The sequence below is a fragment of the Monodelphis domestica genome, chromosome 5, assembly GCF_027887165.1.
Source record: "Monodelphis domestica isolate mMonDom1 chromosome 5, mMonDom1.pri, whole genome shotgun sequence".
Taxonomy (NCBI): domain Eukaryota; kingdom Metazoa; phylum Chordata; class Mammalia; order Didelphimorphia; family Didelphidae; genus Monodelphis; species Monodelphis domestica.
The window spans coordinates 181,998,668-182,013,273 of record NC_077231.1 but is presented as its reverse complement, the minus strand read 5'-3'; the positions used below and the strand labels follow the sequence as shown (position 1 = coordinate 182,013,273).

At 35.3% G+C, this 14,606-nt stretch overlaps 1 protein-coding gene across 2 annotated transcripts in view; it reads right to left on the bottom strand.

Annotated features, from left to right (window-relative positions):
• MDFIC (MyoD family inhibitor domain containing) overlaps positions 1-14,606 on the bottom strand; it is a 120,022-nt gene that overhangs the window by 42,286 nt on the left and 63,130 nt on the right. For both annotated transcript variants that reach the window (XM_007504172.3, XM_007504173.3), the window contains exon 4: positions 13,722-13,997. In XM_007504172.3, the coding sequence (XP_007504234.2) occupies positions 13,722-13,997 (276 nt within the window). The remainder of the gene's footprint in view (positions 1-13,721; positions 13,998-14,606) is intronic.

Below are 14,606 nucleotides of genomic sequence, written 5' to 3'. Positions count from 1 at the left end.
TATCATCTGCTAAGCAAGGCACTAAGTTGTTCTTTTGTTTCAGTCATGTCTGACTCTTCATGACCCCATTTAGGATTTTCCTGGCAAAGATACTAGAGTGGTTTGCCATTTCTTTCTCTAGCTTATTTTACAGATAGGGAAACTAAGGCAAACAAGGTTAGATGACTTGCCCAGAGTCATGCATCTAGTACATGTCTGCAACCAAATCTGAACTCAGGTCTTCCAGAGTCCAGGCCCAGTGCTCTATCCACTGTGTCACTTAGCTGCTCTGGGGTACTAAGTACTAAAGACACAGATACAAAAGCTAAATAGTCTCTTACAGTCATAAGATAAGTTTATGAACCTTATATTTTACTATTGTGCCTTAAATAATGAAGGGGATGGTTTCAGAGAATCCTAGGAAGTCTTTTATGAACAAATATAGAATAAACAGAACCAAGAAAACAATTTCTACAATGACAAGATTGTAAAGACAGTTTTTAAAGGCTTTAGAACTCTGTTCAGCTTAATGACCAGCCATGATTCTAAAGGATTCATGATGAAATAAACAGGCAACCCATACCTCCTAATAGATGGACTCAAGAGTACAAAACAAATTTGTGCATTAGTCATGTTTTTCATACTGATAACAGGAGTTATGTTTTGTTTTTTGTTTTTCTTTCTTATTTGGAAGTGGGGAAAGTGGGCCAGAGGGACACAAGGTAGATTTTTGGTGTTTGACAAGTTATAGTGTCATGTACCATGTCATATACCATGGAGGAGTAGGTTGGTATGCTCTTTCTAAAAGCAATGACAGAAATGATTGAATTATGGTTCCAATAGTAGGAAGTATTAGAAAGAAGTGGGGGGTTTAGGGGAAGAGAAGGATAAGGATAGTTTTCTGTTTCCTTACCAGTATAAGGAAGAAGATGGATTAGATGGCCTTTCAGGTTCCTTCCACCTCCTAGAGCCCTCCCAACAACCTGCTTGGTTTGATCTAATTTACTTTATTTGTTTCTTCATCAGGGCCTAAAAATGTTCTTTCTTATCTCCCTGGGGAAATCCTTCCCTCTCTTTCAGGACCAACTCAGCAGTCCTACCATTGTTCTGTTTCCTCCACACCCACCAACAGAGAGATTTTCTATCTAATTGGAACTTTCATTTACAAAACATCTGTCCCTCCATAAGATAGCTCTTATCCCCAGATCCACTCATTGAAATGTACCAGATATACAATTGCTGGCTGAGCTGCCAGGGAAAGGGATATGGTTATGCGCGAAAGGTAATCATTATCTATCAAAAATCACTAAAGCATGAATTGTGAAGAAGGATGGAAAATTTTCCAGGACTTGGCACTTCTCTAATTTCAAATGGGTTTACAATAAAATGTCCACGTGGAAAATTAATTCTAGATCACAAAATAAAGATTTAACACATAGTCCATAAAAAAGAAATTCATTAAAATGGTAACATGATAATACCTTCAACTATTAGAAAAACAAACATCTTTTGTACTTTATTTAACAAGGCTATGTTCTATGGTAAGATGTATTTCTATTTACACTCCATCAAAGTCCATTTAAATTCCTACAGAATTACAATTTTCACCTTAGTGGGTTTATGCTACTATGGAAAATATAATCATTATCACAAAGTAATTGAAAACTCTCATTTTTTAAAAATGAACATTTCTCCTGTCTGATGTGGATAAGTTCTTGATATTCTGTACTCTTTAAAAATAATTTCCAGTCAGTGAAATGTTTGTGTTCCATTTAGTGTGTTGGCAGTAGAATGAGATTTATTAAAATACTGTTTTCCAAAGGCCTGACACATATTACTTCAGAATGTAATATCGCAAGACCTTTCCCCCATATCAGTATAGTGACACAGAAAGAAAGGCCTAGTCCCTGGGAAAAAACAAAACAAGATAGCATCCAAAAAAACCAAAGTAAGTGGAGCAATTCAGAGCTATTTCCTGTCAGAAGTCATAGGAAATCTGTTTCTGGAAGCTGTGATTACAACACCAGATTATACCATCCTTTTATCCATCATGGGCATATTCCATTCTCTTCCATGAAAAATAACTAAAATTGTAGATTAAGAGAGACTTCAGAGCTCTACAATCTAAATATTAATTTTGTATTTTGGTTATTTTATTTCATTTTACCACCTGCATCAATCTGGAAATATATTATTAGTATAAAGATCCCAGGGCTAGGAATAAGGAGTATAGGATCACAGATTTAGAGCCTGAATTTAAATGTTTCCTAATACAGTCCTCTCAGTTTACAGATGAGGAAATTTAATCCCAGAGATGTTAAATGGCACGTTCAAACTTACTCATGGACAAAGGGTTAGATGCAAGATTTGAACTCCAATCCTTTTCTGACTCCAAATTCAAAACTCTTTCCACTCTACCTAGTCCCATGTGTTCCACCTAGATATATGCTATTCCACCAGGTATATGTACCATTAGCTCTTTTTCTCCTCTTGTCATTCATTTTTCTGTCTTCTAAAGCCTGATCCCATCTCCAATTGTGGCCATAGATTTGTTCTTCTTACTTACATTTTCTCTCCTAGAGATTTCACCAAGTGAATGCAAATAACTCCAATAGGTATTCTCTGAGGCTACTTCCACTATTATACATTCAAGTCCAATTCCACCAACATTTCAAAGTCTACATCTCAAAATTTTAAATTCATCTCCTGTCTCCACCACAAACTAATTTCCCTATAGACCTCCCCTCTTTCTATTAATGGTACCAGCAGTCCCTCCCAGCCAACTAGGTATGAAGTCCCAGGCATCATTCTTCCTTCCATCTTCTTCATCACCTCCATCCAGTCACCAAGTCTTGCCAATTGGTCCTTGTGTAACTCTATGCCAAGAGGAATTGTTTGTATTTACTTACTACCAGCACCTAGAACAATGTTCTACATACACTAAATACTTAGTAAATGTCTTGTTGGATTGTTCCTTTAAAAAAAAAAAAAACCCTTACCTTCTGACTTCTAATCAATACAAATATCAGTTTCAAGTTTGAAGAGCAGTAAAAGCTAAGCAACTGAGGTTAAGTGACCTGCACAGGTCACATAGCTAGGGAGTGTCTGAGCCCAAATTTGAACCCAAGACTTCCCAAATTCAGGCCTGACACTATTCACTGAGCCACTTCACTGGCCCTGTTGAACTAGGGTCCTCACTTCTGAACTGCTACAACAGATTCCTCTCTGTTTCTATTCTTTGCCTTAACCCATTCCATCATCTTGCATACCTCCTTTTGAAATCAATCGTGCAAATATGTCTCTTTGAGCTCTTTAATTGCCTGGTTGGAAAACCTTGATATCCAAAACTCAGGCTGGCATTCGAAATCTTTCACAATAGTTCCTCAGCTTACTTTTCCAGCATGTAAGATTTAAATTAATGTCTAATACTCCAAGTATTCTATTTTATAAAGTTTATTAATAATCACTTGAAATAAAGAAATGAAAAGGAAATAGAAATATAAAAACATAATTATCTAACCAAAGTAAGACCATATGAATAGTTCTCTTGCCTCTCCTAAAAAGCCCACTTCAGCCAGCTGCCAATCACAGGAAGAGAAAGAGAGAGAGGCGGGGCTACACAAAACTTATATCCTCCCTCCATCATCCCATAATGTGAGAAGGAAAGTGAGGTGCTGGGAATTGTTCTAGGGTTCAAGTTGTAATTACACAAGTATTATCTCCCACTATTCCCCTATATAAATCTTAAATAACCCAATCAAACCAAATTACGATTAAATAATAACTAACATTTACATAGTGCTTACTATGTGTCAGGCAATGCATATCTCATTTGATCTTCACCATAACCCTGCAAGGTATGTGCTAGTATTATTCTCATTTTTCAGATGAGGAACCTGGGACAGACAGAAGTTAGACTTGGCCAAAAAATCACAACTATTAGTGCCTGAGGTTGGATTTGGACTCAGGTCTTCCTGGCTCCAAGCCCAATGGTCTATCCACTGTACCACCTAGCAGCCTCATCAATATTTTACACTTACCCATCTCCATTTCCCTTTCAATGTCATTATATTCTACCCCATCCTCTTCATCTCTTACTTATTCTTCAATATCTACTCAAATGACATGAAATCTTCCTTGATTATCCTAAAGAAAAATTTCCTATTGGTTACCTGGACTTCTACAGCAATTTTATTATAACACTAGTATATTGTTTATCATGCTCTGCCACGTATTTGAAAGAGGAAGCATTTATTAAGTGCTTACTGTGTACTAAGCACTGTGCTAAGTGAAAGAGATATTAATCTATACTTGAAGACAGTCTCTACTAAGGAGCTCATATTTGTATAGGAGAGAAAACATAAATTGGTAAGTGGTGGCCAGGGAAGGATATTTTGGTTTGAGTGGAGTCATATGGAAATAGAATAATACATCCTTTCTACTTACAATGGAAGTGTTCATATCATTATTGTTAAAGACCAAAGAGGAGCTGGCATAGGGCAAGGGCAGAACATTCCAGCAAGTCAGCTGAAAAGAAGATGGCTGGAAAATAAAGTGAAGTATAGCTGGAGCCAGCCAGGGTAGAGTGGGGCACCTCTCTGTCATCAGATCAATGGAGGCCCTAGCTAGCTAGGGTAGGAGTTTCCCAGATGATAGGTTACAAGTCTCCTCTCTCTTATTCCTTGATTATAAAGTCCTTGAGAAAAAGGGACACTGTCTTGTACATGAGCTTTCTCTAGACAACCTAAGATCTCACTGATAGTAGATATATTTGTTAAATGAATGATGTTGCTAAGTGCTGCTATCAGTACAACCATTCTGATATAATTCATGGCTGTATAATGAGAATTTTGAAAGAGTGAAAGTGCTGAAAAAATTTAAAATATACAAATGCAAATACTTGCCAGAGTAGTGCCAATTTCCCCACCAATATATTTGGCATTCCCATGATTGACACCTATGCGACAAGAGCTGGATTTCATGTAAGGGGTTGGGGGAAAATAATACAGAATGCCATAGTTGCCTGAAAACAAGAGTTCTCTCAATGTGACATACACTTTGGTGCCAATAGCCAGGAGGCGACCAGAGTGCTTCCTAGAAGACAGAATTCATTACTGGAGAATTGACAAAGCTCTTAACGTGTGCACAACTGCAGCCAATGAAATTTTTTTCAATATTTGCCTAATTTTCCAACCAAACTTTGGTGCTAACAGAAACATAACTAAGTTACTGATAACTACACAATAATGATTCTCAAAGTGCACTGAGAAGGATATGACTAAGTTAACATGGGATGGCAGGGACAGTCAACCAACCAACATATATTAATGGACTACTATGTGTTAGGCACTGGGGATATAAAGACAAAAAACTGAAACCATCTCAACTTTTGAGGAAATTACACTTAAAAATAAGATATTTTCTTATAAGCTACACAGTTATTCACAAATCTTGAAAAACAAGTAGCTACAACTGAAAATCAGAAGGATCATTATCATTTCTGTACACTGCTGTAGTCATCACCCTGGCTCCAAAGTTGTGTCCTATAAGACGTTTAGAGAAGGTATCTATGTTTTCATAAATGTTCAAGCTACAATACCAAATATGAGCTATTTCTATGATGGCAAGGCCACCCAAAGATAAAATGGCTACTCAGAATAACTTCATTGAAACTTAGTTTTACGAAAAATCCTAAATGGTTATTGCTCAGCCTAAAACACGCTTGGATTTATCACTATTCTATCTGGCAGGGAGAGCACCTTTGACTATAATGAAAACCTTCAGCAATTTGAATATTACACAATACTAGATTATTATACTATAATTACTTAAAAGGTCAAGAATCTTAAACATTTAGTCTTAAAACTCTCCACCTGAGTGATGCAATCAGAAAAGTAAAGTATGTGTGAAAATATTTAATTATACAAAACAAGGAGAAATATGATAATTTAATAACTTATTAAATAAATCATACAATGTTTCCCCACATAGGTAACTATCCCCAACCAATCCCATTAAAGACACTTAACAAAAATATTAGCACTTTTTAATGTGTGTTTCGCATCTATTTTCTAGTAGTAGTTTTTAAAGAAAATTGGAAAGAGCATTTTGGAATATAATGGTTTATGCTGCTTACCTATCTCAACAGGAGGCACAATTGATTAAAGGCTTTTTGAAAATGTAAATTCATGAACTATATCTCTCTTTACAAGACAAAGAAATCATTAAGAATTTTAAAAGAAAACAATAATTTCAGTGGGAAACAAATGTCTCTGAGAGTCTTACCTACAAAATAAGCATGAAAGTGATTAGCACTTTGGTGGAAACATAAAACAAATTCATATCACCATGGACTTTTCAGTCTTAAATCAAACAAAATACAAAATGCTTTTGTATTTCTTATTTACATACATGTTGTTCCCCTCCTCCCAGCAAAATATAAGCTCCCTAAGGGAAGGAAGCATTTAATTTCTGCCATTCGATCACCAGTATTTAATAAACACTTATTTAATGAATGAATGAATACATGTCAAAGTGTTTATTTGGTCCATTGACCACTTAAGTTTTAAACCTAAATTTAAATTAATAAATGTATTTAGATTGTGAATGAGGTTCTATTATTCCCCCACAGTCTTAGCAAAATTTTATGGTTCTTCTAAACTCATAGTCACAAAACCTATGGCTTCATGTCCTAGGTCTGTCACTGATAACTGTGTGATCCTGGGCAAGGCACTTTAATTCAGAGCCTCTCTTTTACCAAATGTAAAATGGGGACATTAATACCTGCACTAACTCCTCACAGCATTGTCATATAAATCAAATAAGATAATGTTTACAAGATGCTTCATAAACCATAATGTCCTATGCAAATATCAACTATGATTAAAAAAACTTTTAAGAGATATTTATTAAAACAATGAAGTCATTAAATTTTTAGAGCTATAAGAATGGAAAAGTGGAATAGAAGCTAGCCTTGGAGTCTACATGATCTGGGTTTAATTCATACTCACACAAAACAAGGCTGGGCTATTGTAGACAAGTCATTTTACCTCTAAGTACTGCCAAGAAATTCTCTCAGAATACAGCTTGCATAACAGTTGCAGGTTGGTGTTGCTAAGGGAAGTTTTCTTATCCAGAGTTCCCTAACCTAATCACAAATCCAAAATTGCCCCCCTCCCCTCTATATAAGGGCAGGAAGGTCTTATAGATTGCTTAGATCAATCCAGGCTTTTTAAAATGAAGGTATTGAGCTCCATAAAGGTTAGTTTAAAAAGGTAAGTTAAAAAGCTAACCAGTAGCATGACTTGATTTAGTAGTTAGTCTTCTAAAGCAGCTAGGTGATACCTAGTAGACAGACAGATCTGGAGTCAAGAGACTTGAGTTCAAATTTACCCTAAGATAATTAGTAGTTCTTATGGCCTTGGGAATCTCTCTGCCTCTATTCTCTTATCTATAAAATGAAAATAATAGTAGCATCCACCTCCCAGGGTTGTTTTGAGGATGAGATAATATTTATTTAAGCAATTTTTTTTGCAGATCTTAAAGTGCTATGTAAATAAATGTTAGCAGATTTTATTACTATTCATGCCTCTTCAGTCAGAGTTCTTTGGACACCATTACACTATCTTCTTTAGAAAGCACACAACTTTAAAACTGAAAGTGTGACAAAGAACTTAAGTATATAACAGGGAATTGGGCAGAAGAGTCCCTACAAAGCATATTACAGAGAAAGCTAATTTGGGAGAAAGAGAAGGGAATATATATGTCTCAAAATAGCCCCAAAATATAAATGCCCCAATATGAGTTCATAAATAACCAAAATTATAAAAAAAAAAACCTTTAAAAGTATAAACTTATGAAGTTATAATATGTCCAAAGATGTGCATTTCTCTTAATATTGTGCTGGTTTAAGAGTCGAATATGAAAGCCTACAAGGTATGGAAGTTTGAAGTCATTTTTATTACGATATTTTTCTAAGTAATAAAGTTTAAAGTCTCAAAAAAGTATTTCTCGATTGAATGATAAACTATGGTAACAAACCTTAATGATTTACATAGTCAACATCTCAAACCTGTCTTATTTAAGCTACTTTCGGTTTATCTGTCTATGAATATACCTGGTGCATAACTTCTTGATAGTATTACTAATGCCTTCTAACCAAATGTTAATGAACCATCATTTGGCAAGCTGCCCAAGTCCTACATCAAACAAAGATCATCTAAGACTGTTCTTGTGTGTGAATGATACTAACAGTATCAGTCGGTTCTACTTCTTACTACCTATGCATAAATTCTTAGGGAACTTAGGGACAACCCTTGCTCCCAAGGAGCTCATAATTTAATTAGGGAGACAACAAGCAAACAAGTAGTTACAACAAAACTATGTATAGGATAAGTATGGTAGAAGATAAGATTTTAGCCAGGGCCAGCCAGAGAAGCCGGAAAACTGAAAAGAAGGAAAATAATTCCAGGCATGAAGATTGACCAGTAAAAATGCCCAGAGGGAGAAGATAAGAGTATTGTGTAATAAACAGCAAGGAGGCCAGTTTCCCTGGGTCATGAAGTACATAGATGTTAAGCATAGGATATGAGAAAACAAGAAAGGAGGAGAGCAGATTAGTAAGGGTGCAGGTGATAGGAAGCCAACAAATTTATGGAGTGTGGAGCTGACAAGGTTAGACTTTGTACTTAAGGAAGATCGCTCTGACAACTGAATGGAGGATGTCCAGGTGTAAGGGGATGAAGGCTCATCCCAAGTTGGTAGCAATATCAAAGGAAAGAAGGGGAAGTACTCATGAGATGTTAGGAAGATAAAGTCAATGAGCCTTGGTCAAGTTGCACCTCATCAGGTAACCAGGGGGTAGGATCACTATAGTAATGCCAAACTTAAGGTAGATACTCAATTGACAGAGTCTCAGAACTAGTAATCTCAAGAAATCCACTAGCAGGCATTAACGACCACACTTGATCCAAAAATACTCTTTAAAATTGACTGAGGTCACAATTATTCAGCAAAATATCCCCCTTCCCCTACACACACACACACACATTCCCTTTCACACCATTCATTTCATGTCTGATCTTCCTTAGGCTAAAATCCAGCCTGGTAGCTTCTTTGCTTGGAATTCTCCAGGGACTCCCAGTTGGTTAAACAGTAAAATTCACACTCCTTTGCGTAATATTCATGGTCTTCCATAATCTAGTGCCACTTACCTTTACAACCTGCCCTTAAGTTATCTTTTGCCTAGTTCAGAATACCCTCTCCTGAAGTCCTAGGCAAATGGGACTGTTCTCTATATTCCCTCAATACTTCCCCTACTTCAGTCTTTACTCAAATATTCTCTTATATCTGGAACATTCTGTTTCTACATTCTGAGTTACTCACTACTTTTTAAAGTCCAACTCAAATGTCCTCTCTTCCAGGAAGCCTCCCCTGATCCCCATTGAAAACAATCATTTGCCATGTGAATCTCACCTAAGACATTATTTTACCTGTATCTCTCTTAAGAAGTTAACATATTATTTTGGATCTGAGGTTGTATAATCCCCTTGAGGGATAAGATAGTGCCCAACCAGAACAGGATATCTTATCCAGTTGCATGCTCTAGAAGCAAAGGATAATCAGAATTTTTAAAAATTATTGGTATTATTAATGTTAATGGCATTTTATCATGCTTTATGATTTAGAAAGAGCATTATAGGAATACATTCCTTATCCAATCCTTAAAATAACTCAATAAAAACAATGAAAGCATTATTATTCCCACTTTACAGACTAAGAAAGTGACTCAGAGAAGGCATTTGCCCAAGATCAAACAGTAGGCAAATAGAATAACTGATACTTAAAACCAGGATTACTGACACCAAACTTACATGTATGTTCCTTATACTTTATCAGAGCTACCTCCTTTGTCTAAATCACCATGTATTATTTAACCTATTTTAAGTGAATGTGTATGATTATAATGGGGGATGAGGGAGGAGAATGAAGAAATTTAATTTGAGGAGAAATTGGGAATACTGTTTTTATTTTTAAACTAGTTATATTTCATACTGAAATTATATATAATATTAAGTTTTCTTGCAACTAGTGAGACTTAAGGTCCTCTGAATTGCTTTCCTTTGATGTCCGTTTTTCTCATTTTAAAAAAAAAGAAGGTTCCACTTCTGATACTATTTTATTTTCATATTACTATTTGAAAAAAGAAAATTTGAATATTTATGTTTTAAGATTACATTTAACAGTGAAAATTAATTTCTCCATCTTTCAAAAACCAATCATTTTGGACTGTGAAGATTGTCATCTTTTTAAATGGTATGCTTGCTGCGTGAAATACACGCTCTTCAATTTTAGCAAAGTGCTTCCAAAACTGGTTATTTGCAAAATGGAAATTTTCCTCAGGATAGTAACCATATATATACAGTTTATCCATGGACATTTCACAGGCCCTCACGGAAATACTGTGTAAAAAAATTTTTTTGAACAGCAAATGGTCTAAATTATATACTTCAAAAATCCTTGGCTTTGACAAAGTCTAATTTACTTTTGTTAAATTGATTTAGAGTTTGTAAAATGTTAGCTACCAGGTCTCTGGAGTAAAATTAATGCTGGACTATGGTAGTAATCGACAGTATTTATATATTAGCCTTGATTCTTCTTCACTCAATATAATAACAGACATTCTGAGAAATGGAAAGATATCTCCTTTCCATAGAGTTTGGGGTTCAGTTGTACTAGCCTCTTCAGGGTTAAGCATCTCTAGTGAGGGAAAAAAAAACCATAAAAATGGCAGCTTGAGTTACCAAAAGAACTGGCAAGAACTAAATTACTTCAAACTAAGAATCACATCATGGATTAGCCTTAGTTGAAATCCACCCATCAAAGGCAATGTTTCCTCATTTTCATTATTCCCCCTGGTACCACTCTGTCAGGAAAAAGTGAGGGCACTTATCTCCAAATATGGGAAGAATTTTCTTTGCTTTTGTAAATGTAATGTATTCATTTGCATTTTATTCTAATAAGATCTACTTGATGTCTTTAATCAATCAACAAACTTTTAAAAAGGACTATTTATAGTCTTATTCTGTACCATAAATACTCAAAATACTTTAGCAATTGTAAGTAGTCTGCATTTTCATATAGAAAGAATATAGATTGTTAAGCTATCATAAAAAGCAAATGAATTAAAGAAAAATGATAAAAGGGAATAAATTAAGAGGAAAAAGACAAAATGAAATAATAGATCTTTTAAATAACACATATACAGAACTTTTCTTTAACATAGCATTATTTCACTTGATCACCTAGATGCTACAGTCTTCTAAATAAAATTGCATTGCATTCTCAACCCCTCAGAGAGTCAGTTTAGTTAACAGCCTACCTGTGCTTCAGAGTTGACCACACATCTTACATGTCAAACTCATTTTAAAGTGCCAATCATGTCCCTTCCAATCTAATTAGTTTGGGAAGTAATGTCACTGACCTAGAACTATGCAGACAGCTTATTATCATATCATTTGATCAACCTAACACTTTAACTCAGTTGAATTTAGAACACCAGTAAGCAAAGTGTAATATAGTTTCTTCCAATTCATTACTGGTAATTCTCAACCCAATTTCCTATTTGTGAGTAAAACCCATCCTGACAAATGAAGTGTGCTCAGCTTTATACTGGCATCACATAGGAAGTAATTATTTAGATTTTAATAGAAGTTGAAAAAGAAAGTTAGAAGAAATGAGTAGATAGCCAATGTGATTTGCTATAGACCCCAAACTGAAAGTGTCAACCACTAGAGGAAAAGGAAGGCTTAAAAGACAAAGGTATACCAGAGAGTGATATATTTGAGTAATAATTTACATGAGTCCCCAGTCCAAAAAAAACAAAAAACAAAACAAACAAATAAAAAAATACCACCAGACTTTCAAAGGTAAAACAAAATTCTTAAATACTTGAAGATAGTTATCATGTCCCAAGTCATCTTCTCCAGCTAGCTATCCCTTGTACTTTCAACTAGGATCTTTGGGCTTGCTAAAAACTTGGGGTAAGCATAGTTGCATTAAGAAGAGTTAGCAAAGATTAGCAGGAATTAGGGAGGATTCACTGAACTCAATAGGTGATAATAACTAGCCATAAGGGTAGAAATGAAAGATTAGAGGATAATTTGGAAACTATAAAGCATCTGTGTGGGAAGAACCAGATGTACTCTAGTGGACAACAGCTAGTGTGTATCGTGGTAGCCAATGTGAGAATGAAATCTGATGCCACACAGAGTATGAATTACCTTCAGTAAATGTAAACAGCAAAAGAAATTCCAACTCTCCCATGGGAAAACTTGCATGTGACTTAGGTCATCCCTGGCACTATGCCTTCTTTATTCTGTTTCCATACAATGTCTGGCCTGATCTGGGGTGGACAAGGGATCCACCATTTTATTCTGTTATGATCCTACCTACAACTGGTCTCTTATGGGTAAGACTACAGCCAACAACCCAGATTAACCCAAGATACCCTAACAAACCCAATCAAAACTATGAATATCCAAGTTGGTATGAGCCTCTCTTTATCTGGTCTGTCAGTATTTTGCAGAGGGGATATTCCCCTACATATTGGCATAATCAGTGCAGAACAGATCTGCCCCCTTATAACTGGCATGATCAGGGTTTCTACCCTTATAAAGGGACATCATTGGCATGATTCCCTGCCCACCTACAAATCTTGGGTCTTTACATAATGAGATTTAGAGTTTATTTTGTAGTTAGTATAAAAATATACAGAGCTACAATTTGATATAGTGAAAAGAGAACCAGTCTCAAAGCCAAGAAGAGTAGAGTTCAAATCCTGCATCTGACACATACTGACCGTACCACCCTGGGAAATCATTTAAGTCCTCAGTTTTCTAGCTAATTGTCTAGGAGTATAAGTTGCAGAAGAGAAACTGCATCAGTGAAGGGAAGGGATGCATTCCTGTATAAATGAAATCACAGGTCCAGTTCCTTATACATTCCATTTAAATAATATATGTTTGGGGGGGGTGCATGCATATCTGTGTATATTGAATACAGCAGTGTCTGTATACTAATGACAGGGGTTATTAATATAGAATGTGTTAAAAGTTTTACTGCAGTTTTAAGCTTTAATAGTCTAAAACTATGCTAAGGCTTTTGAATACACCGTGGAGTTACTGTTCTCTCTAAAAATTTGCCTCTAGAGAAGGAAAGTTTAAGAGTAAGAAGTCAATTACCAGGGCAGCTAGGTAACACAATGGATAGAGAACCAGGCCTGGAGTCCCAAGGACCTGGGTTCAAGTCTGGCTTCAGGTGCTTCACAGCTGTGAAACCCTTGTCATTTACTCCCAGTTGCCTAGCCCCTGCTACTTTTCTGTCTTAAAATTAATTCTATGGCAGAAGATAAGGGTTTTTGTTTTTGTTTAAAGAAATCAATTAAACTACTTAATGCTTTCCTAGGAGTAAGTTATTTTATGTTTTCTACTAATTTCTATTTTTCTCTGAAATATAAATAAAATTAGAACATGGGCAGGAAAATCAGAACACTTGGCTTCTCACCTTGACTTTGACATTAACTTCTGAAATTTATTTTAGGTGAAAAATGAATAACCCAGCAAGTTTCTTTCCTGCTAGAATTCTATGATAGTTTTGGTATATGTTTAACTGATTGTGTTATTATCAGCAGAATTGAAGTGGAATTAGTATCCCAAAAAAAGTCTTCATCAGACTTCACTTACCTTCAGGTGATGAGCCTGGTTTTTGAGAAAATACAGCACTGACTTTGCTCTTCTTGCTCATATCACTGCTCACAGACAAGCTGGACTGAAGTTTTTTATGCATTTTTTGTGAAACGGGTCCAGAAAGTTTTCTGTTATCTATAGATACATGTCTAACCCCATTGTGGATCCCATTTCCATTTCTCAGATTTGTATGACCATTCTTTATCTTCCCTGTTTCTTCCTCACTTTGCTCCTGGGCTGAAGTTTGGGGCTCAGGCAAGCGTTGAGGTTGTGCTAAAATGAAGAAAAGGAAAAAAAAAATTAATGTGTTAGAAATCTAGTATTACTAAAGTTTTCAAGCATTTATCTTTCAAATGGAAGAGAACAGAAATTATTGAAAAGGTTTGGCAAAATTCACAAAGACACATTTGAAAAGAAGGCACTCAATAAATCTTTTGACTGGTTGATTGGTAGAGTTACCAAATATGGCACTCATGACAAAACTAGGCATAATGAAATAATTAAAAATGCTATTTTATAATGTTTCATAAATATTTTGTAACAGGAAGTATTCAACCATGAGAACAATATTTTAAGATTAACCATGTAAGAAATAATCTAGATCTTAAAAATGGGGTAAAATGTTTTAAAATATGACTGGGGAAAGAATTATGTTCTGGACCTGAGGAATGAAAGAGATTATCTTACAAATATTTTCCCTCTTTAAATTCTCTGTTTCCATGCTAATGACCATTAATGAGACAGCAAAATGTAAACTCCTTGAAGACAAGTTCTATTTGTTGTTGTTGTTGTTGTTGTTGTTGTTTTACTTTTTTATCCCCACTATCTAGCACATAGTATGGACTCAATAAATTCTGGTAGAATTGAATTTAGTTGGAGAGC